Source organism: Esox lucius, chromosome 2 (assembly GCF_011004845.1).
Source record: "Esox lucius isolate fEsoLuc1 chromosome 2, fEsoLuc1.pri, whole genome shotgun sequence".
Lineage (NCBI taxonomy): Eukaryota > Metazoa > Chordata > Actinopteri > Esociformes > Esocidae > Esox > Esox lucius.
Window position 1 is genome coordinate 28285418 of NC_047570.1, and position 24284 is coordinate 28309701.

The 24284-nt window shown below is 41.9% G+C and overlaps 1 protein-coding gene across 13 annotated transcripts in view; it reads left to right on the plus strand.

Moving 5' to 3' along the window:
* Positions 1-911: 911 nt before the first annotated feature.
* ppip5k1a (diphosphoinositol pentakisphosphate kinase 1a) overlaps positions 912-24284 on the plus strand; it is a 53819-nt gene continuing 30446 nt past the window's right edge. For 9 of the 13 annotated variants that reach the window (XM_010877832.5, XM_010877841.5, XM_020054492.3 and 6 more), the window contains exons 1-21: positions 920-1024; positions 8961-9569; positions 9767-9962; positions 10280-10370; positions 10456-10541; positions 13312-13466; positions 15449-15550; positions 15625-15786; positions 15955-16076; positions 16657-16758; positions 17110-17196; positions 17439-17514; positions 18734-18846; positions 20625-20710; positions 21394-21519; positions 21658-21779; positions 21872-22054; positions 22931-23072; positions 23195-23418; positions 23697-23824; positions 24131-24245. In XM_010877832.5, coding sequence (XP_010876134.1) covers positions 9414-9569; positions 9767-9962; positions 10280-10370; positions 10456-10541; positions 13312-13466; positions 15449-15550; positions 15625-15786; positions 15955-16076; positions 16657-16758; positions 17110-17196; positions 17439-17514; positions 18734-18846; positions 20625-20710; positions 21394-21519; positions 21658-21779; positions 21872-22054; positions 22931-23072; positions 23195-23418; positions 23697-23824; positions 24131-24245 — 2574 coding nt within the window. In that variant the 5' untranslated portion in view covers positions 920-1024; positions 8961-9413. Of the gene's footprint in view, positions 1025-4952; positions 4982-8189; positions 8261-8476; positions 8504-8960; positions 9570-9766; positions 9963-10279; positions 10371-10455; positions 10542-13311; positions 13467-15448; positions 15551-15624; positions 15787-15954; positions 16077-16656; positions 16759-17109; positions 17197-17438; positions 17515-18733; positions 18847-20624; positions 20711-21393; positions 21520-21657; positions 21780-21871; positions 22055-22930; positions 23073-23194; positions 23419-23696; positions 23825-24130; positions 24246-24284 lie in introns of those variants that run through there. The other 4 variants (XM_034296050.1, XM_020054476.3, XM_020054481.3 and 1 more) reach the window with 4 other exon arrangements.

Consider the following 24284-nt stretch of genomic DNA (forward strand, 5'->3'; position numbering starts at 1 on the left):
GGTTAGATGCTTATTGCATTTCGTTGTACAGTACTCGTACTGTACTCGTACTGTTCAATGGCAATAAAGTTGAATCTAATCAACAACAACAAAATCGAATCTAAAAATGCAGCCTTTTATTTTGAAGTGTTTCTTGTCAACACACAAAGGTGACATCTTAGTGGCTGAATTCTACGTGGAGCTTATTTTAATTATTATTTACAAAGAAAAAAATCGATTCGTATTAAATGATCTTCGTATTAAATATCTATGGTAATTAACTTTTCTTAAAGGGGCACTGTAGAATCCTGCTTCGTCTTCCCTCACCGAACGAGACCAATGTAGCATTAGCTAATTCAGGGTGGTTTATAGGAAGGATAGTACTGCGAGTGTGTAAGGTGATTACAAGTCAGTGCAAACTGGTAGACGGACCGAGGTAGTTTTTATGGGGAATAGGTCAGTTACTCAGATTAATATTCTAGAAAAAAGATATTGAAACATTAACTGCATATATGTACTTAATATGGAAATGTTTGATAAAGCGATGTATATTTGCTGGAATCTATGATTTTTGTTACAGAATGAAAAGATACAAAATTAATCACAGAGATGTTAAAGAAAAGAGACATAAGTCCAAAAAACAACAACGCTCTTTCCATCAGATTTCCGACCAATCGTGATACGGTTGCCATGGTACGTCACGTTGTTGCTAATTTAGTCGAGAGTCTTCGAAATATTTATCAAGAAAGGTGATTCCACGATTTTAACTATATTGCAAACCACGCTCTTAACTACCTCAGATCTCGGTAAAACATCATAATGTAGTTTTTCTAGTCCATTTAATTTATTATACGGTTGTTGTCCTCGCACTTGTCACAACATTATCCAGAATGCACTGCGTAACCAATGGAGATTCTCGTAAGGTTTCCAATCTCCCTAAAAGTAGCTCTGGCAATAGTCAAGCTGTCATTAGTCTGTCAGTGGAGAAAAAAAAGCTGTCAAGCAGTAAAGAAGCGAAGGTTCTTAAAAACTATCAAGCCACTCTGTAAGTAACTAGTTGCTTAATTTTCGTAGACAATTAGCTAGCTTTATTTCGGGCATATGAACCACTTGCTAACCTACTGGTTACATAGAAAAATGTCACGAATGACAGACTTGTTTACATAGCTAGCTAACGTTAGCTAGGTCTTGTTGCTGGCAAGCTAACTAGCTAGCTACCCAGATGGTTGTTTAATTGAGCAGTAGTTAGCTATATTTTATTGTCGGTATAGCCGGTTTTGGTAACAGATTTCTACATTTATTCAGCGATCTAACTATGATAGCAAATTATTTCAGCGTTGATACTGTTTATTTCAAAGCGCCTATTATAGTTAGCGAACAAAATATTAGTGTGGGTTGCCTGGTTACTCCCTACTTAGTTTAAAAAACACTCAGGAACAATCCGTTGCATAGTACAACAGCTATGGAATAAATACATTCAATAAAAAAAATACATTGGTACCAAAAATGTCATTGACCGCCAATTTCCGTTGCCGTTACGGGCGATATATCCACTTTAACAAAAGTGTAAATAAAACACATTTATTTGACAAAGTCGGCCCTATTCTTTTCAAACACTAGCTACACATTCCTGTACAGTATAAACAGGGGGAAACTGTTAATCCTCTAAAATAGCTTACTCAGCCTTTTATAGCATTTACTGACCAGTTATTCTTATCCTTTTTATTATCAATACTACCTTGCATTCCCAGCGTTGAACACTGCTCCAATCACATGCGTCAATTCAAAATATCTTTACAGAAGTTCAACTTTCACCCTTTCTGTGAGTATTTACTAAGTTATTGCGTTAACCAGCCTTGATCAATGCTCCAAACTTGCCTCAATCAGAAGAATCATTTTCATTAAACCTATATGAATACAAATGCACCACACAGAACGCAATTATCACACCTACCCTGACAACGGGAGCATTTGATCCTCATTTAATTAGGACTGGCTATAATTTTCACAAAACCTGTTACTATTTATTAACTTTGTCTCCAGGGTATTGTGCATAAGGCATATGAGCCTGGAAGAACAACTATTCAAATTAGGCTTTTAAGGGTGATGTATCATTCTATGGTAGTGACCTTACAGAGTAAAGTATATTTTGGTGTTAGCCAATCAAAATAATGTGTTGTGTGTCTCCAAATGGAGATGTATTTCTGACATTTGATCATGTTAAGGGACAGTTGTCATGACCCTAAACCGCTAATAGCCTAAAGTGGTTCTAAAACCCAGGTTCACGGACCTGTTCTAGTTCATGGAAGAATGCCTGCTGGGCTGTGGCATATTCCATTGATTTGATTGGCACTTCCTTCATAGAACCGCTGTTATCTGAAGTAGTCGCAAGCTAGGCAATATTTAGGGGAGGAATTTAAAGAATACTTTTTATTTCACTCTTACACATTTGACTAGCTTTTGAATGGTTTGAGCTATTAGCTAGTATGAATTCAATTAAAGATATTAGTCTCTGGAATGTACAAGATGTCTTTCCGTTTATGACACTGTGTTGGACAGCTGGAAAGGACTGTGGCAATATTGTAATTGAAACCAATGCATGTCTTCATTTCTACTTTCAGTTATTACACAATCTTCACTGCCATTTTTATGAACTTTCTAATACGGTTCTGATACATCTGTTACGAAAATCGGATTTTAAAATGCTTTAGCTACCTTTTGTTGTGTTTAGGTTTGTTTATTAACATTATGGGAATAACCTAGAGGACAAATACTACCCAAATACATTGGGGTTGTTGGAAACGACTTAAAGAAGTGAATGTGTTTTTATTAAAAATACAATGTTAGGAAAATGTTTACACAATAGATCCACAGAGGAAGGAGGTGGCCGAACTTTGCCAGTCCCTTGCACAATCATTTTGAAGAACTCTTGCCTACAATACCAAATGCAATGTTTTGTTGGCTGGCTGGCTAGGTAGCTTGCTAGTGTCTTAATATAATTTGAATCAGTTAAAATGACAGTGAATCAGTTAAAATGAAGCAAGACTGACCTATTGGTCAAGAGCATTGGGCCAGTAACCAAAAGGTCACTGGTTCTAATCCCCAAGCTGAAAAGGTGGACAACTTCTGTTCCGTTGCTGAGCAAGACGGTTATCCCTAATTGAAGCAGTTAACCTTAAAAAAAAATGGCATTACAGAGAGCAGTAAGGTGGTCCGCAACACAGAAGGCATTTCATTTAAAAATATAGAATTGTGACCAAAAGTAATGGTTGTCTCCTCTCATACTCTTCTATACCACCTCCAATAGTTATTTCTCTCAATGCTGCGTCTGCTGATGCAACTTTGCCCAAGCCCTCCACACACCCCTAATCAAAATCCTTACATGGTTTTTTTTCCCGTTACCTGTTCTTAAACCCTGATGACGACACATTTTGGGATGCCAGGAAACACCTGAAGCTGAACCTAGACGAGACAGGGCTCGTCTTCCTTCAGAGTAAAGCCTGTCCTTTCTAAGACCTCTTTAGCATGGCTGATAACGCCAGGGTCCCCCTCTGAGAGGATCCTGTTGTTCTGAAGTGCCGGGCTCATGCTTTGAAGCGTAATGTTACCATTTATGAACATGAAGTGTTAATTGTACATTATCAAACATCAGAAATAATTGTACTTTAACCACTGAACTCCTTTGGTAGATGTACAATTATGTACTGTAGAGCTCTACAGTTAGGGCAAAGTGTTGTTTTTGCCTGGTAACACACTGAAATTCATTGTCAAGATTCTGCCAATAGCACTTACACACTGAAATTATGACATACAGTAATTTACTCAGTAGGTCGCTCTTATTCTATGGCTACTCTGACCTAAGGCAATTTAGAATAGTTGATGTACCAGGCTTATATGCAATGGGTTGCAGCAAAGTTATGCCTAATGTTCATCTGTAAAAAGTGGTACTGTGGGTACATCTGTACTAAACAGCACCTCCCTGTCAATTTATTGGAATCACTGCTCAGCTGCATGCAACCTTCATTGTCTGTGTCTGGTTTAGTCTGACGTTCACTGTTCCTGCCAACCAGTGTAGACTAATGGCCCAAAGAAACTAGTAGTTGTCATCCCCTACTGAACGGAGGGAACAGGTGTAATAGAAGAGTTTAAGCCCCAGGTCCAAAGCCCTGTGTAATCCCCTTAACTTAAGCATGGAAAGAGTTTACTTTAAATAAACCGTGCCAAGACACAAAAGGGATTTCACTTAAATTTACCCTGGATTTAATTAAGCACTGTTTGTTGACTTGTCCCCCATTGTTTACTGTGAACTATCAAGACGAGATCGTTTAAAGATGGAAATGCTTACAATGTACACTCACCTAAAGGATTATTAGGAACACCATACTAATACTGTGTTTGACCCCCTTTTGCCTTCAGAACTGCCTTAATTCTACCTGGCATTGATTCAACAAGGTGCTGAAAGCATTCTTTAGAAATGTTGGCCCATATTGATAGGATAGCATCTTGCAGTTGATGGAGATTTGTGGGATGCACATCCAGGGCACGAAGCTCCCGTTCCACCACATCTCAAAGATGCTCTATTGGGTTGAGATCTGGTGACTGTGGGGGCCATTTCAGTACAGTGAAATCATTATCATGTTCAAGAAACCAATTTGAAATTATTCGAGCTTTGGGACATGGTGCATTATCTTGCTGGAAGTAGCCATCAGAGGATGGGTACATGGTGGTCATAAAGGGATGGACATGGTCAGAAACAATGCTCAGGTAGGCCGTGGCATTTAAACGATGCCCAATTGGCACTAAGGGGCCTAGTGTGCCAAGAAAACATCCCCCACACCATTACACCACCACCACCAGCCTGCACAGTGGTAACAAGGCATTATGGATCCATGTTCTCATTCTGTTTATGCCAAATTCTGACTCTACCATCTGAATGTCTCAACAGAAATCGAGACACATCAGACCTGGCAACATTCTTCCAGTCTTCAACTGTCCAATTTTGGTGAGCTTATGAAAATTGTAGCCTCTTTTTCCTATTTGTAGTGGAGATGAGTGGTACCCGGTGGGGTCTTCTGCTGTTGTAGCCCATCCGCCTCAAGGTTGTGCGTGTTGTGGCTTCACAAATGCTTTGCTGCATACCTCGGTTGTAACGCGTGGTTATTTCAGTCAAAGTTGCTCTTCTATCAGCTTGAATCAGTCGGTCCATTCTCCTCTGACCTCTAGCATCAACAAGGCATTTTCGCCCACAGGACTGCCGCATACTGGATGTTTTTCCCTTTTCACACCATTCTTTGTAAACCCTAGAAATGGTTGTGCGCGAAAATCCCTGTAACTGAGCAGATTGTGAAATACTGGTCTGTCTGGCACCAACAACCATGCCATGCTCCAAATTGCTTAAATCACCTTTCTTTCCTATTCTGACATTCAGTTTGGAGTTCAGGAGATTGTCTTGACCAGGACCACACCCCTAAATGCATTGAAGGAAATTACATGTGATTGGTTGATTAGATAATTGCATTAATGAGGAATTGAGCAGGTGTTCCTAATAATCCTTTAGGTGAGTATGTTCCCACTCATTTTGTAGGGCTTACCGGGCTGTTTTGCAGTAAGCTGGATTTGTGTTAATGAATCAACTATATCATTTTTCAAATACTTGCTTATTTTATTAAGGTTCTATTTATTGACTTTGTTTCTAACATTAATCATTTGGGGTATTTGTCAAAGGGTTGATATTGATATATATACCGTACAGGCCAAAAGTTTGGACACACCTTCTCATTCAATGCGTTTACATTATTTTCATGACTATTTACATTGTAGATTCTCACTGAAGGCATCAAAACTATGAATGTACACATGTGGAATTATGTACTTAACAAAAAAGTGTGAAATAACTGAAAACGTCTTATATTCTAGTTTCTTCAAAGTAGCCACCCTTTGTTCTGATCACTGCTTTGCACACTCTTGGCATTCTCTTGATGAGCTTCAAGAGGTAGTCACCTGAAATGGTTTTCCAACTGTCTTGAAGGAGTTCCCAGAGATGCTTAGCACTTGTTGGCCCTTATGCCTTCACTCTGCGGTCCAGCTCACCCCAAACCATCTCGATTGGGTTCAGGTCCGGTGACTGTGGAGGCCAGGTCATCTGGCACCGCACTCCATCACTCTCCTTCTTTGAGGTGTGTTTGAGCCTGGAGGTGTGTTTGGGGTCATTGTCCTGTTGAAAAATAAATGATGGTCCAACTAAACACAAACCGGATGGGATGGCATGTCGCTGCATGATGCTGTGGTAGCCAAGCTGGTTCAGTATGCCTTCAATTTTGAATAAATCCCCAACAGTGACACTGGCAAAGCACCCCCACACCATCACACCTCCTCCTCCATGCTTCACGGTGGGAACCAGGCATGTAGAATCCATCCATTCAAGACACGGCGGTTGGAACCAAAGATCTCAAATTTGGACTCATCAGACCAAAGCACAGATTTCCACTGGTCTTATGTCCATTCCTTGTGTTTCTTGGCCCAAACAAATCTATTCTGCTTGTTGCCTCTCCTTAGCAGTGTTTTCCTAGCAGCTACTTGACCAGTTGTTCTAGAGATGTCTGCTGCTAGAACTCTGTGTGGCATTCGGCTGGTCTCTAATCTGAACTGCTAAGTTATCCTCAGCAGCAGAGGTGACTCTTGGTCTTCCTTTCTTGGGGTGGTCCTCATGTGAGCCAGTTTCGTTGTAGCGCTTGATGGTTTTTGCAACTGCACTTGGGGACACATTCAAATTTTATACCGAACTGACTGACCTTCATTTGTTAAAGTAATGATGGTCACTCATTTCTCTTTACTTAGCTGATTGGTTCTTGCCATAATATGAATTCTAACAGTTGTCCAATAGGGCTGTCGGCTGTGTATCAACCTGACTTTCGCACAACACAACTGATGGTTCTAACCCCATTAATAAGGGAAAAAATGTATTAACCCTGACAAGGCACACATGTGAAGTGAAAACCATTTCGGGTGACTACCTCATGAAGCTCATTGAGAGAACACCAAGGGTTTGCAGCGCTATCAAAAAAGCAAAGGGTGGCTACTTATAAGATGTTTTTGGTTATTTCCAACTTTTTTGTTAAGTACATAATTCCATATGTGTTTATTCATAGTTTTGATGCCTTCATTGAGAAACTACAATGTAAATGGTCATGAAAATAAAGAAAACGCGTTGAATGAGGGGTGTCCAAACTTTTGGCCTGTACTGTATATATTTTATTTACTCACCAAAGTAACAGCACATTGTGGACAAAGATGTAGCAAGTTAGTTGTCGTCACAATGTGGTACCTTATACGTCCCAAACTAGTAACATTTTTGGAAAATGTTAACATGTTTCCTGAGAACTACAATGCACTACTGTAAATGCCATTGAAATAACCCATGGAGCAGAGCATCGCAAGCTGGCTATATTTAGCCACTAACCACCACCAGTGTCTTGTGACTTTTGTCACCTCTGTATTGTTGCAATTCATGTGCTTTGACATTTCCTCGCTATCATTGGAATTGCCTTACTTTGGATTTGGAAGTAAACTACTTTAATCAATTAAGGTTATTTGGTCTTTGCTTATGCTCTCTTCTAGCCACAGGTTTTCATTGTGATTCATTCTGATTATAGCATTCTGGTCCACTCCAAGTGCCAATGCGGTTTACAGTAGCAACCTCCAGACACTTTAATTCATACATTTGGACTTAGACTTCCCGCACGGAGTTGGCTTTCAACTGAAGATTTGGAGGCTTGGTAACCCCAATATGCAACTAAATTCATGTTACATGTGGTTATAACCTAACATATACTTGTGAACTTTATTGGAATGTAGGCTAGCCTAGAATTAAACATATATCATTAGTGGTTACGTTATAGCCTTTTCTTACCCTGCTGATGTACAGTATTCTTTACTTGGCCTAGCCTAAATTATCCTTTATTTTTTTCATGACAGCCCTGCAGTGAGTAGGTTAATTATCAGTGTGAGGCTATCTAGCTTACCATTAGAATAATGGCCAGTATTTTTAGCTATGTGGACTTTGGTACAGTACTTTCACACACTCTCAGCAGAATGCTTGCATTCAATGGGAGCTTGGGGCAGGTGCGTGCATGGACATTGGCAGGCAACAGAGCGAGCAACAAACATTTGTATTTTTTAACACGTTTGTATCATTTCTTCTGCAATTTTAGGTAGTTCGTATCAAAATTACAAACTGAGCAAGTTCAAGTAGATGACAACATAAGCAGCAAACACATGGCAGGTCAGTAGGCTTTTCTTTTTTCTAGCCAAGCAGTACAATAATAAACTTCCCAGCATGTATTTATTAGGCTATAGCTTAGTTCAGTGAAATAATACAAAATACCCTGTTGTCCACTGTCCCAATAATTACAGAGGGCACTGTATTAGCAACATTTTGCTGTGCAGCTAATGCATCATTAAAATAATTATACTTTTTTTTTCTCATCACACTCAACAGATCAGTGAACTGCTTTTGAATACTGAGGTACACAATATTAGGACAGTTGGCCATAACAGCTTTACTCTTGTGAGTCTACTGGCTTGATATTCTCTGTACAAGAGCTGCAGTATAAATGGTATCTGTCGTTAGACTGGTTTGTCATGCAAAGTGTGGTATGACTGTAGCACGTTGTTAGGTTCGTTTTTAACGCTAACTGAAAGCTTAGCATCAAAGATGTAGACCAGTGCTGCTTTGAAATAGGTCCCCAACCAGTGACCACTGTTCACACTGATGTAGATTTTTCCTTCGACACACAACTAAAAACATTGTGTTTTTATGTGAAGGCAGACTGTAACATATAGGCAATATTATCCCCCCCCCCCCGCTGCGGGCTCTAACCGATGAGGCTGGCGGCACTCCGATGCGGTGTCTAGTTTTACAGAGAAATGTGAATCCCGTTAGCTTTTGAATGTCCTCCATTATATGTTTGTTTTACTTCTAGGACGAGCATAGATGAATGGGCTGTCGTCCCGTTATATTGGGATCCACCCCTTCAATCCCCCTGAGGCTACTTGGAACCCAGCCCTGGGCCAGACCAGAAACATGAGCTCCATAACTGCTAAATGTGGAATGAGAGCTCAGCCCCACCACCGCTGACACCAAGCCCGTAGCCCCGCCTGTCCCACACCGCGTTCAACAATCTGGGGCGACCCTCAACACTTGCCCCCAGGACCTGCCCTTCTACCCCCTCTCTTCCATTTCTCACCCTACTCCCTAGCACCCAGCGTACCCCACAGTCCGTCTTGGTTCAGCTCAGCCCGGTTTGAGTCTCGGGAGGCACCGTCACCCATCTCCTAGTGTGTGTGTCCCCCACCCCCATCGGCGGCCCGCCCCGGGCCGTGTGTTGGTGTGTGATGGCGCGGCGGTACGCTGAGGGCTGCCGCCGGGGACTGTGATGTCAGAGCCTGTTAGCCCGGGCGAGAGCCAGCGTGGCGCTCCCAGATTCTTCGTGGGCTGCGGGGACGATGAGAGCGAGGGCCCGGAGGACATGGACGACTGCAGCATGAGGACGGACATGGAGCTGTACGAGGACGACGAGGACACCGACTCGGTGAGGCCGCCAGACAACCCTAGATCGCCCCGAGAGTAGAGGAGACACGAGTCCCCTGACACCACGTGAAACTGCATTAGACGACCACAGCATGACAGGGAACCATCACAGTGGAACTCACTGCTGTGTTGAGGCTAATTCCACCACACAAGGTTGATTAGTTGTGAGTCTTATTATCCTGTCTCCCTCCCTCTCAGCCCCCGGAGCGACAGATCGTAGTGGGGATCTGTTCCATGACTAAGAAGTCCAAGTCTAAGCCCATGACCCAGATCCTGGAGCGGCTGTGCAGGTTTGAGTACATAACCGTGGTCATCTTCCCCGAAGATGTCATTCTCAACGAGCCCGTGGACAAATGGCCCCTGTGTGACTGCCTCATCTCCTTCCACTCCAAAGGTGGAACCCACACATATACACACCTTTATCGTACCACAATGCGTTAGCGTTACTCCTATTCAACCTAGTATGAGTAATTCGATCTGACCCGACAGCAATCTAGTTTGACCGTTATGTAACTGCATGTGCTGCCATTTCATGAAATGTTGAAGTGAAACTGTTAAACGAAACTTGCCGACTAGACTGCGTTAATTGAAATTACTTTCACTTGTCCTACTTCGTTTATTTCTCCTGTTCTTGCCACTTGCAAAGTCTGCACACGCTGCGTAATCTACATATAGGATTTGCTAACCACTGCGTTTCATTTTTATTTGTAGGATTCCCGCTGGACAAAGCAGTGAGCTACGCCAAACTCCGAAACCCACTCCTCATCAATGACCTAAACACACAGTACTACATACAGGACAGGTGCATCAAGAGACACTTTTACTGTATACAGAAGACTAACTATCTCTTACTTAGAAGCTGAATCTGGTGTTTTGTCTGATTTTAGGAGGGAGGTGTATCGTATCTTGCAGCAGGAAGGCATTGATCTACCACGCTACGCTGTGCTCAACCGTGACCCAGATAAACCAGAGGGTAAGTGAGAGGTCCCCAAAGATCATGTGTTGGCAGACACATAAATTGTCAATCTTAACCCATCTAACCCTTTTGCGGTCACTGTGAAACCCCAGTCAAATTACTAAGTGTTTTTACATTGCTTAGCTAAGGCTAGTGCATAGGTCTGGGTATCTCATCATAAGACAATGTTGAATGATTCAGTGATTTGTATTGGTCCCTGATTCAGATGTTTAACATATGAGTGCATCGATCTGCAGGACCTCAAACAAATTTCAAGTTTCATGTATTGGTCAGAAATTTGATTCAAACGTAACATGTGCCCTCCGGAAATAGCTAATCTTTCCTGACAAATCTTTTATCCTCACCTGCAGTGTAAAAATAAGCGTGTAACTGCTTTGAAAGTTATTGATCTGTGGGTTTGCATGATGCACTACCCCTGCAATGTTAGTCAAACTGCACCTGACTGCGTGGCACCTTGAGCATTCAAATTCTTGTAAATTCTCAATATTAGTCTTTATTAGTTAAGTGAACACCAATTACATTTCTAGGTTATTGCAAACAAAGGCTTTTTACCAAAATAAAGGTTGCCATAGCTCCCAGGTCTCGCTTCAGATGAAGTGTGGGAACAAAATGCACCCCCTAATCTGCTAGTGTGGTGGTAGATGCCCAATTATCTCTTTATTAGTCTGTACAGATGGCATCACGGTCTGATCGTGGGAATCAGTCAATATGTTTTGACAACATCTGGGCTCTGTTAGGCAGAGTACAGTGTTAAATAACTTTTTATATAAATATTCTGTTAAAGATGTATCTGATATTTAGAAAAGAATCATGTAAAACCTTATTTAAATCTTGCCTGTTTAATGTAACTCAGGTCACCGGTCAGAGAAAAGTTGTAACCACTTGTCTTGTTATTCCTCCTGAGTAAAACCAGTCGTCTCAAGCCTTTGTGTACACATTTCCTATGACAATAAATCCAAGGCAGTGTTGGGATGTGTTCCAAATGGGAACCACTTTTGACCAGATCCCTATGGGTCCTGTTCAAATGTAGTGCACTATAGGGAACCGCGGTCCGGCTAGGGATGCGCACTTGGTTTATTTCAGTCCCTGTGGTAAAAATAGCAACTAATGTGGAGCAGTTGTTAGTGTTTCTTCGGTCCTGAGGATACAGTGATATGGCTGGAGTGGGGTGACGGGATTTGGCAGCCATTCATTTCCCATTTTAATATCTGGCAAGGTAACACAATCCTGCAAGGTTGGGTTTAGCGGATGGTTTGTGTCTTCCTCATCGCTGAAGGGTGTGATGGCTGTAGACTTGATTTACAGTGTGGAAGTGAAGTCAGCAGCTAATGTCAAATCTCCTCTGTGAAGGTAGAGCGCAGATAGCGTTCAGGATGGTGTCACAGTCATTTTAGTTTCATGTATACAGTGCTTCTTGAAACAAAAATGTTGTGTTCACTAAGAAATATTTATTTAATCAGAGCTGGTTTGTAGATACCAATTCCTTATGTTGGTTTAGAGGAAATCATGTGTACTAGATTTAAAACCAAATTAGTGCAGGTGCAAAAGTGAACCCCAGGTTTCATTAGTTAGATCAAGTACGTATGTAGAATCAGGTGGGTATGTAATTGTGTACCAAATGAACCAACCACTGGTGAGAGTGTTCACAATGAGGAGAACGCTAAACTGAATCGAAAAGGCATTCATTGGAGGGGTGCTAGAAAATAAATAACGAAACTCCTTTTAACTTTGCCACAGACCACCTGGACAAATGTGACAGATGAGTCCAAAATGTACCTTTTTGATTACAATCAAAGCCACTATGTTTGGTGAGAACCCAACCCTTAAAGAACTCTATCGCCGCAGTCAAGCGTGGTGGTGGGAATGTATAGATCTGAGGCAGCTTTTTTCCGCTGGGCCCATATCATTAAAGGAACCATGAATTTTAAGGTATACTAGGAGATTCTTGAACAGGCCATCAGCCAAGGAGCTAAAGCTGGGTTGGAAATACAACTCCGGCAGAAATGAAGAGACACTGCACCTTTTTCTTACCTTTCCAAAAAAGTAAAAAAGGAAGGTTTTGAGTGAGGAACAGAAGGGTTAAAATTAAGAGAACACTGCAAATTTAACGCTTCTGTTCCTCAATCAGAATCTTCCTTTCCAACTTTTATGGAAAGGAAAGAAAGTGGTGCAGTGGTCTGTTAAATTTTTTCCGGAGCTGTATGTCTTCCAACAAGAGTATAGGCCCAAAGCATTCAAGAAATTGAACCAAAGAATGGCTCAGGAGAAATATTTGTGTTTTGGATTGGCTAAACCAAAGTCTTGACCTTATTCCAATCGAGATGCTGTGGCTGGACTTGAAGCGTGCATTACATGCCAGATATCCCTCAAACCTCATTCAGTTGGGTTTCTTTAAGGTGGACTGGGTCAAAATCATTCAGACTTTGGAGACTGATTAGTGGCTAAAGGAGAAGTTTATTCCAAGTTATCTATCCTAATGGAGGTGCCACAAGAAATGAAGGGGTTCTCTTATTTTACACTTGCGCTTATTCCTATTAAGTTTTGTTTTTCTATTTCACGCATGATGTACACTAAACCTACATGGAACTGGTAACTAGAAACCTGTTATGTCTGATAAAAAAGACCTGGTTCTGATTAGGACAATAATTTGAACGGCTGCTTGAACTCATCCGATAATAATTATTAATAATTTGAAAAAATATTTCACTGCCAAAAGTTTTCCCTCAGCATACATAAATTATTACAAGGTTTTTGGTGTGTTTCTCAGAGTGTAACCTGGTGGAGGGGGAAGACCATGTGGAGGTCAATGGGGAGGTGTTCCCGAAACCCTTTGTGGAGAAACCCGTCTGTGCTGAAGACCACAATGTCTACATATACTACCCCACCTCTGCGGGAGGGGGAAGCCAGCGACTCTTCAGAAAGGTCTGTCTATTTTTCCAGTGTTAATTTGGTCGGTGAACCTTTTAGACTATCCCCTCTGTGAAGCAGTGTACTATGGACAAGATTTGACAAGAATCCATTCTTTGGTTTTGTTTCTCTTCTGTTGTTTCCAGGTAATTATGTTTCAGCATTTGTTGCACAAACAAGAGAAAAGACACCGTATTTCAAGCCAAGAGAGGTTGTTGGGCTTTGAAGATCGACTGACCAATCTCTTATCAATGTCCACTGTCCAGACACCTTTTGTGGCCTATGAAAAAGATATCTCATACAGGACAGATACACAAGATAGTTTGCACAAAATCGAATCTCGGTTGGAACTTCATATTTAACCCTAACACTTTTTTGGGCGCTGCCGTAAGAGCCCATGAGGTGATTTAGAGTTTACTACCTTGCTCTGGGACAGAAAATGATTTTTCTTTTTACGTTGTTGGCTCATGGATATGATATCGCCATATTTTTGTTACTGGTCAGATCTTCTAACTGATTGTCCACCAGGTGCTCCTTAGCTACACAATGTTGACTACATTTTACTATTTTGGCCTCAATCACCCTTTATCTCTTTTGCTAAAGAACAGCTCTAATGTGAATGTCGATAACGCTTTCACTATAGGTTATCGATCCTTACAGAAGAAACAACAAAAAGTAGGGTGACCTTATAATTCTGGCCCACTCATTTATCCATTGCCGATCTGTAGCCATTTCAATGTGCAATTCACTGTCTGAAAGTGATAGATTTCTGGGTTCCTCATAAATTTTTTGGAATAGCAACCACTATTCCCAAATGTTGCACCATGAAGGTGTGCTGTTTTTTTTATTTCTAATGTACTTGCAGGGCTACGGGCTTTGTGTCAGTGGTGGTGGGGCTGAGCTCTCATTCCACATTTAGCAGTTATGGAGCTCATGTTTCTGGTCTGGCCCAGGGCTGGGCTCCAAGTAGCGATATTCAGATTAGATATCTAAATATCTAATCCATGTTAGACTAAGGCTGTAAAGTAACAAAATGGAAAAAAAAGTGATGTAGTCTGTATACTTTCCAAATGTAGTGCACAGTGAAGCAACAGATACTCAAGTGGTTAGAGTGCTTGGCAAATAAAATAAACTGTAAATATGTCCTTAAGCAAGGTACTTACCCCTTATAGGTCCGATAGCTCTGGGTAAGACCATTTGCTTAACCTCTAATGTAAATGTAAGATGTATTAAATTACGTTAGAACTCAGGCTCTGCTCATCTCTGCGCTGTATTGGTTTTAAATGTCGATTGTTAATGTGCACTAAAACTTCTGTCAACATGTTTGATCCCTGTGTTTGCTGTACAGTTATAAAATGATGTGGCTTTTTACGCTGGGTTGATCTAAATGGACCAAGCCTTTCTTTGTCATACTGTGAAAAACTGCGAACGCACACATGCATCCAGGACCAAAACTATAATTAGTTTCTTCGAATTGCCTTCGGAAGCCAAAAATATTAACTGTAATTTACACTTTTGATTTGCAGTATTTAGATATAATGGACTGTTTTTGGATTGTTTGGAAAACAACAGTAATTTAGTCTGAGAGGCAATATAGAGCTTCGTTTCACACAGCATGGCCTCAGATGTGCCTACTCTTCCACAATGACACTAAAAGAGAGAATGCATGTATATGTGGGTATTCTGGGGCGTCAGTTTCTCATCTCACTCAAACCCTTGTCATTTTCTCCTGTGCCTAGCTAACATGTTCCCAGTGTTGTATGATCCTGTTACTCAATGTGTTAGAGAGCACTTTCAGAAATGTTTCATCAAACGAGCTAAGGTGCTGTAACCGGCAGATAACGTCAGTAGTGGGTTGTTCAGGCTTATGTCGACTGTACTCCTTTAATTTCCTTGCACGATTGTGCATCTGCTTTTCATATTTATTCTGTAAGTGCTAATGCAGTTTGTAGTATGCAGTTCTCCAGTTGTAACTTGGTGAACCGTATGCCCTGTAGATTGGTAGCCGGAGCAGTGTGTACTCACCAGAGAGCAACGTGAGGAAGACTGGCTCCTACATCTACGAAGAGTTCATGCCGACAGATGGCACGGATGTTAAGGTGTGCCTGCCTCCCTCCCTGCCTGCCTGCCTGCGCACCTTGTCAGTGTACTCAATCTCTACCTTTGCCTTCAGGTGTACACAGTGGGGCCTGACTATGCCCATGCTGAGGCCCGTAAGTCCCCGGCGCTGGACGGGAAGGTGGAGAGGGACAGCGAGGGAAAGGAGATCCGCTACCCGGTCATGCTTACCGCAATGGAGAAACTAGTGGCCCGCAAGGTCTGCCTAGCATTCAAGGTCAGTCATGGCTCAGTTGGTTGTATTGTTTGCTCCTCTGCATGTGAATCGACATGCCTCCGGATATGGGCCGTGGGTTGATTTTGGAATTGGTTAATCATTTCACTCCTCTTAATGAGTGTGTACACAGTGCAGACCTGGGTCATTCCTACAGTCTTTGTTTTGCAGCAAACCGTGTGTGGATTTGACCTTCTGCGAGCCAATGGCCACTCCTATGTCTGTGATGTCAATGGTTTCAGTTTTGTGAAGAACTCCATGAAGTACTACGATGACTGTGCCAAGATCCTGGGGTATGACCTGCTATTTCGGTCTGGTTTTTGTGGGTATTGTCATGGGTGTGCATGTACTTCTAGCTCTGACTCCTGGGCTCTGGTCCATTAATGTTGTTTTAAGCACCTAAACCTTTCTTAAATTGGATGCAGTTTCAATTTAAGTAGTGGTCAGATTCACCAATGCTTTCTCCTCGGCCCTTGATTTAGGCCACACTAGCAGGGTTCAAATAACCCACCATTTAAAATCAGTGGAAATTTAAAGTGTTTGTGTTTAGACATGTATTGTTTGATCTAAAACTGCACAGGACCAAGAAAAAGTATACTCTACACTGACATTTTTTTTTTTGTCCTCGGTCAGAAAGGGCCTACACTAAATTATTCATACATTTTTCAAATGTGATTGAAAGCAATGATTTTCATTTACTCTGTCTGAAATAACCATTGCTTTTTAGCATGTGAAAATTTAAAACTGTGAGTCAAGGTTTCTCTAAACGCTAGACTATCCTATTTTGACTTTTTTCATTCAGTAGAGTTTATTTCAGGTTATTATAAATGGAATGTGTTTGTTGGTCGTTAACTACGTTTTCATTCTCTGTAGTAATATAGTAATGAGGGAGCTTGCACCCCAGTTCCATATCCCCTGGTCCATCCCTACAGAGGCTGAGGATATCCCCATCGTCCCCACCACATCTGGCACCATGTGAGAGAGATGCGCACCCACGCGTGCTTCACACTAAAAGCAACATTGTTGATATCCCAGATAGACAGACATTTCTCACAGATGGCTGAAACGTCCACCGTCCAGACATGCAGGCATCTCATACTGACTGCCTGTCCTGACTGAAAACATTTTGACTGTCTGGATTGGAAACTTTAGCTTTCAAATAGACATCTAATGCTGAAAGCTGAAACGTTTCCAGTCCAGACAGATACACCTTCACTGTAGCCGTGAGACTTTTGCTTATTTAAACATGTTAGTGATGGAGGTAATACCCCAACATGCCCTGTTGGTTAACTCTTATTCCTTTACTGTCACATTTTCTCCAAACAGGATGGAGTTACGCTGTGTCATCGCAATAATCCGCCACGGAGACCGAACTCCTAAGCAAAAGATGAAGATGGAAGTGCGGAATCCCATGTAAGTTTCTTTGAAACACTGTACATTGTCTGTGTAACGCTTTTTGGCTTCTGTGTGGTCCATTTATGTCTTATATAATCATGACAAATGGCCAGCGAGTGAGCTTCTTCTTCAAGTCTACTCTCTTCCACAGTCTTGACATCATATACAGAATAATTGACTTCTTTTTAAGTTTCCTCTCCTTTTATACTCTTTATTTGTTTTATTCATGTGTCTACAGTATTTTGATATCTCTTCAATAGGTTTTTTGATTTGTTCGAGAAATACGGAGGTTACAAGACAGGGAAGCTGAAACTGAAGAAGCCCAAACAACTGCAGGTAATTGGAGTATCTACAAGTCCACACCTAGAGGGTATTATTGTTAAGACTTTAATATAAGCGTTTCAGCACAGAGGATTTATCTCTGGAGGCTGGTCTTGGGTAAAGCTGTGGTGCTGTTATTATACAGTCTGAGTTAAATCCCCTCTTGTCTTTTGCTTTCTGTAGTATGTATCCCAGCTGTGTCCTTGTTTATCTTGGTTATTTTCAAAATGTAGCCAACTAATAAATTCTGTCACAGGTGATTGTGTGAATCACATTTGATGCGGCTGACTGGACTTTTTTAACTGTACGTGTCCATGTGTTTGTGTTAACCACAAGACTGTGAAAAGAATTTCCTCCCTGGAGGAGGACAATACGCATGGAAAGTGGATTACTGTACGTCACAATGGGTAAAATCTAAGCACAAACTGGGGCCAAGTCGTTACATTTGGAGACACGTTACGGTAGCTAGCTAAAGAATGTAGGGGTGATTGCTAACTAACTGTAAATAATATACATCTTACTAACTTGGTTAACTGGCTAACTTACAGATGAGGTCAAATCTATTGGCACCCCTGTGTGATTCAGTATTTCTTTTAAAGCAAGCTGAAATAGAAAACCGTGTTTGATATTTAGATGTGTGTTTGTGTGGTCTACAGCACAGGTCAAACAAACTTTCTGACTTGAAATTGAAGAAAGTCTGATAGTTAGAATAAGGGACATGCTTTGCAAAAACTTACATTATGACTGGGAACAAGCGAAGTGGTGCATAGATGAGTACTATGTTGTTATTTTGGCTTACTGTTTGGTGGTACTAAACACAGTAGTTTAGTATACTATACAATACAATAGTCAAGCCATATTTCGCACACGTTCTCACCTTTGGTAAATGAAAGTTGCATACAGGGTAAAGATATCCCATAGCTTAATACATGTTTGTGTTCTGCTCCGTTGCACTCGAATAGTGCAAATATATTTGACTCCATCTGTTCTTACATCATACTAATTTGGCTGTGGGGCGAAAACAAGTCACGTACAGTTAGTTAGCTACCACACCTCTCTTTGATAGCAAACATCAATTCCTGTGTTTAGAGGGTCAAAACTGGTGTAGGAATCCCATTTGACACAACTAACTTCAACTGTACATGTCGTTTTGTTTCTGTATGTGTCTCAAAGTACTGCGTTTTATACTGTCACTGATGTATTTTTTTTTCCCCCATCACTTTTGTATGGTTAGGAGGTACTGGACATTGCTCGGCAGCTGTTACTGGAACTAGGTGATGGAAGAGAAGACTGTGAGATTGAAGAGAAGAAATCCAAACTGGAGCAGCTGAAGACCGTTCTGGAGATGTGAGTGATGTATATTTCTTATTAGACAAGCATGTTATTTGGCCCATGCTCAACTCAGGTCATTTCTTGACTTTCTAGGACATTGTAGTTGTAGCAAAAATGTATCAACTAGGTGGTGGAAGATATGATCTGCACAAAGAATGTGATGTCCAATCTTTGCTGCTGTACAAACCACAAAGCAGGAAAGGATATGGAACCTGTAATATGTACCTGATTAAGCATTCACTATTTTTCTTTTTTTTCAGAATAGTAAATGAGTTACCTTTGTCTGTTTTTCCCAGACTGTGTAAGCGGAGCCGGCTAAGAAGAGCGAATGTCTCTTACTGACTGACTGCCCCTTGTTAAATAGCGTAGTGGTTAGAGAAGCGGATTTGTGAACTATAGGTCCCAAGTTCATATCTCCTTGCAGGCGACGCAGTTTTTGCATTAGGAATTATTCCAAATAGATACTAACGGTTTTAGCCAGCAAAGTTTGCATCTACATTATGGTAAGCCTGAATAAAACCGTTTACAGTGTGACTGTTTCTGGTGGATTTTTGAAGTACGCATCCATGCATGCGTTTTGGGTCAGGATAGACAAACACATTTGCTGGCTTAAAAACGTAGTTACATTATAGTAAGCCTTAATTCAAACTGTATACGGTTATATTGCGACTGTTTCTGGCATGGAAAAGTTCATCTTCAGTCTCGCTAGCAATTGCTCAATTCTTATGATTATTCCTAAGAAGTAAGCAGATACTAGTAAGCCTATTACTGGCTAATAAGCTGTGAAAACGGCCAGTGGTAAAAGCAATACAGTTCATAGATGCTATGGTGGAGGTAAACTTAATAAGAAACATTAGTCAGTTTAACTCAATCCTCAATGGAGTCTTGCGACTGCTGAAACGTGTAATGCCGTGGCGTAGTGGTTAAAGACCGTGCCTTTCATGTGGAAGACCTAAGTTCAAATCTATTGAGAGCCACAACATTAATTATTTCTGGTGGTTTCCACGATTCTCAAGTCTTTTCACTTGATGAAAAAGTTAGTTATCGTCGCCTTTATTTGTAGTTATTGTATAAATGTCATTCACGAATGAAAGGGAAAAAGTACATTGTTTTGCCATGAAGTGAAATCGCTTTGGCAGACTCTCTAGCAATTGCTCAATTCTTATGACTATTCCAGTAAGTTAGTAGATACCGGTAAAGCTTATTACTGGCTAATACACGGTTAAAACGGCCAGTGGCAAACGCCCTACATAGACGCTATTTGTGGTGGAGGTGAACTTAGTAAGAAACGTTAGTCAGTTTAACTGTATCAATGTCATTCACGAATGGCCAATTAACTATTAAAACAGCCAGTGGCAGAAGAGGATTTGTTCATCATATACAGATGTTGGGTGTCAGTATAGACAAGAGGAAATACTGTCAGCCGGCAAATGTACAGCTCCATGGTGTAGTGGTTAACGACACAGCCTTTGACGTGGGCGACCCAGGTTTGAATCTCAAGACGGCTACACTTTCTATTGTGGGCCGGCTGAACTAGTCTTGCCTGGTTTCTTGTCATGAAACTGTTACATTAGTATGTTTTTGCCTAACCGAATGGTTCTGCATCCAACACTAACATTGTTTATTCCCCATTTCCAGGCACCTCTTGGCTAGATAGACAATAACCAGTTGGATAAAACACAGACTTGCTCCCAGGCTATGGAATTCAAGACTGACTGTTTGACTAGACATGGGGACACTTTTAAAACATTTTAATGGTTTTCCTTTTTTCTTTCCTGTTTCTGACTTTCAAGGTATGGCCACTTCTCTGGGATCAACCGAAAAGTTCAGATCACCTACCTGCCCCATGGGCAGCCCAAAACATCCAGCGAGGAGGAAGGTATGTAAATGTACTACTAAAGATTATAAAGGGTTGGCTTTCTCTCTGCCGACATCACCATGCGCTGTAGTTTGTCTGTTTTGCGTTTGTATTTCGTTTTGAGTCAGTAGGCCTTATACCATGAAACAGCCTTTACATTACAGGCCTCAAACCAGATGTGTAAAAGCACCACTTTAGGGAGGTTTGTTAAACCTAAATTACCAAATAAAGGGCATACATTATTAACCTGTGGGTTACAATACAAAGGAAGAGTGAAACATTTTCGATTTAGGTCATTGGTTAGTTACAAACTACTTTTACCTGGTAATTTATGTAATAATTAGGAATTTCCTGAAACGTTTACATCTCTGCCTGCAACCATCATCAGTGTGTTATAGTAGAGGTACTTTGCCTCAAATTCTGCTTCAAATTCTATCAGTGTGTCATTTCATATGCACCACAGAATCACCACTCCAAAGCAAATCAAACGCCTCTCTCTAGTGCTACACATATGCAAATTCAGCATTTTTCTCCCAACAAATGCTTTGCTTGTTAAATGTAATGTAGCAAGGGTTTTCTTTGTCAAATGGGGATTAGTGTAAAACCTTGTATTAAATGTCATAGTTCAATAAATGCTGATGTCTGAGGTTTTCCACTAAGTTGGGCTGAATGGACTGATAGTTGAAGCGGATATTGTCCCACAGACACTCGTAAGGAGGGCCCTTCTCTTCTGCTGGTGTTGAAGTGGGGAGGGGAGCTGACCCCGGCAGGCCGGGTACAGGCAGAGGAGCTGGGAAGGGCCTTCCGCTGCATGTACCCCGGAGGACAAGGTGAGATGCACACCAAAGGAAGCCTAGCGTTTACAGCATTGGGCTATTATCCAAAGTTTAGCAAATGTTTAGTCCCTATGCTGAAAAGGTAGGGAATCGAGGCACTTCTTAATTTGCTTCCACTGTCTGTCATCCTAGGCGACTACGCTGGCTTTCCTGGTTGTGGGTTGCTACGGTTACACAGCACATACCGACATGATCTCAAGATCTATGCGTCTGACGAGGGCAGGGTGCAGATGACTGCTGCAGCTTTCGCCAAGGTAACTTTGTGTGCGTGCGGTCGCGTGCGTTTGCGTGCGTGCCTCTGGTGCGTGTGCGCATTTACCTGTGACTTTTACGGTTTGATTGGCAGGGTCTGCTGGCGCTAGAGGGAGAACTGACACCCATCCTGGTACAGATGGTGAAGAGTGCCAATATGAATGGCCTGCTGGACAATGACAGTGACTCCCTCAGCAGCTGCCAGCATCGCGTCAAGGCCCGTCTCCATGAGATCATGCAGAAAAATATGGATTTCACTGAGGAGGACTTTGATAGGGTAAATCCTTGTCCCTGCTCACTCAAACTGTCTCCTGTTGTGAGATGAAAGATGGAAACAAATGTTTCTTGTCTGACAACTTTAACTTCCTGCTTTATTGATGTTTGCATCTGTTTTGTGCCTGGTCAATACAACACAGCTATACAACTCTGATTCTCTATGCATCCTAGCCTAGGTATTAGCTTGGTGAGCTAAAATTTAGCCAATGTTGGTGAGGAGTCCTTTTCTCCAAAAACTTCTGTAACCCAACTTCTTCCAAGAGTATCCTAAAACATACATCTCAGTCAATCATCAGCATCATCTTCATACATTAGCGTTTCTTAAAGCTCTTTCGCAAAGACAATCAGCAGTTTTCAGCTACCATAGACATTTACAAAATTAACAATGTCTATGCTGTATTTCTGTTCAATTATATATTATTTCAATGGACACATTTTTTTGCTTTTCTTTCGAAATCCAAAGTGACCCTAAACTTTTGAACAGTGGTGTAGTTCACGGTACTATCACCAAACATAAGCAAGCTTAAAAGAAAAGGGGATTTAAATGAAGAGATGGGTATTGTTAAAAATTCTCTACTAAATCTGATCTCAGGAAGGACTTATTTCTAATGAGGTTTGCAAGTGGAACTGGCTCCCCTTTACACCAATCCTTTCTGAAGCTTTCAGTTTCCTTGTCACCCTTCCTGTTGTGTGTTAGTGAATGGGGAAAGAGCAGCGGCTAAAATAACTGAATAAGGTGTTGATGTGCAGGAAATGTTGATTTGAGGACGATAGGAATTTCACTTCTTTGTTTTGGCTACCTAGTATTACAAATAGATTTTTATTCCTTATCTAACAAGGGTGCATCTGTGTGTGGATGTCTGTTTTGTGTGTCCAGCTGGCCCCTACATGTGCTTCCTCTCTGGTGAATTCCATGAAGATCGTGGAGAACCCTGTGACCACATGCGACCAGGTCTACACCCTCATACAGAGCCTCACCTCCCAGATACGCAAGAGACTGGAGGACCCCAAGTCTGCAGGTAGATCCTTCACTGACACGACGCTGGGAAATCGGTGAATGTCAAAAACGCAAGGCACGTTGGATGACCCACACACTGCTCCATTTTCCCTACCGCTTCACCCCCTCCCTCCCCATCGCCAGATCTGCAGCTCTATCACAGTGAGTCCCTGGAGCTGATGCTGCAGCGCTGGTCCAAGCTGGAGCGGGACTTCCGGATGAAGAGCGGCCGCTACGACATCAGCAAGATCCCAGACATCTACGACTGTGTGAAATACGATGTTCAGCACAACGCCACGCTGGGGCTGGAGGACACTCTAGATCTGTTCAGGTTGTCCCGGGCCCTGGCCGACATCATCATTCCACAGGTGGGTGGGATTGTGATGGCTGGATTTAATTTTTTTTTCATCCCAGGGCTGTTCAGGTTATCACTACTGAGGAAGGGATGGGTGGTGGGCTCAACTGAGGGAAGGATGGATGCTTTGGGACTTTCTAGGCTGTCACAAGCTCTCTGTAACCGTGCTGTGCCTTGATAGACAGCTGTCCAAGGTTGAGATGCACCCATACTTTGTATCCTAGCGACTCCTTGAACCCGGTGTGTTTCCTAGGCAGGAATTGTATCTCATGACTTCCGTATTGTCCTCAGGAATATGGCATTAACAAAGTCGAGAAGCTGGACATAGCCTACGCTTACTGCCTACCCCTGGTCAAGAAGATCCAACTGGACCTGCAGAGGACCCACGAGGATGAGTCGGTCAATAAACTCCACCCCCTGTGAGTGTTGACCCGCAGGACTGTGATGGTTAAGCAACACCTAGACTCAGATCGATTGTTGGTGGCATTAGGATTTTAAAAGCGTGATCTTAGACGGGGATAGCAGGAAGGTGCAGGAAGACATGGGCAGGGTTGAGAACTCATGCCGGACAGAGTCAGCAGCAGTCCCACTAGACAGCATCCCTACAAATGCATTAAAGTTGTTTCTTAGAATCAGTGATGTTTCGTGCCCTCAATGCTTGCAGGGTCAACCTGAATGTAATGACGGAGAGCATGAATGACGTTCTGTTTTCTCTGGCGTGTCAGGTACTCTCGAGGAGTGATGTCCCCGGGTCGCCACGTCAGAACGCGTCTGTACTTCACCAGCGAGAGTCACGTCCACTCTCTGCTCAGCATCTTCCGTTACGGAGGCCTGCTTGACGTAAGGACACAACCAACACAGACTTCTGACTTCCTGGCA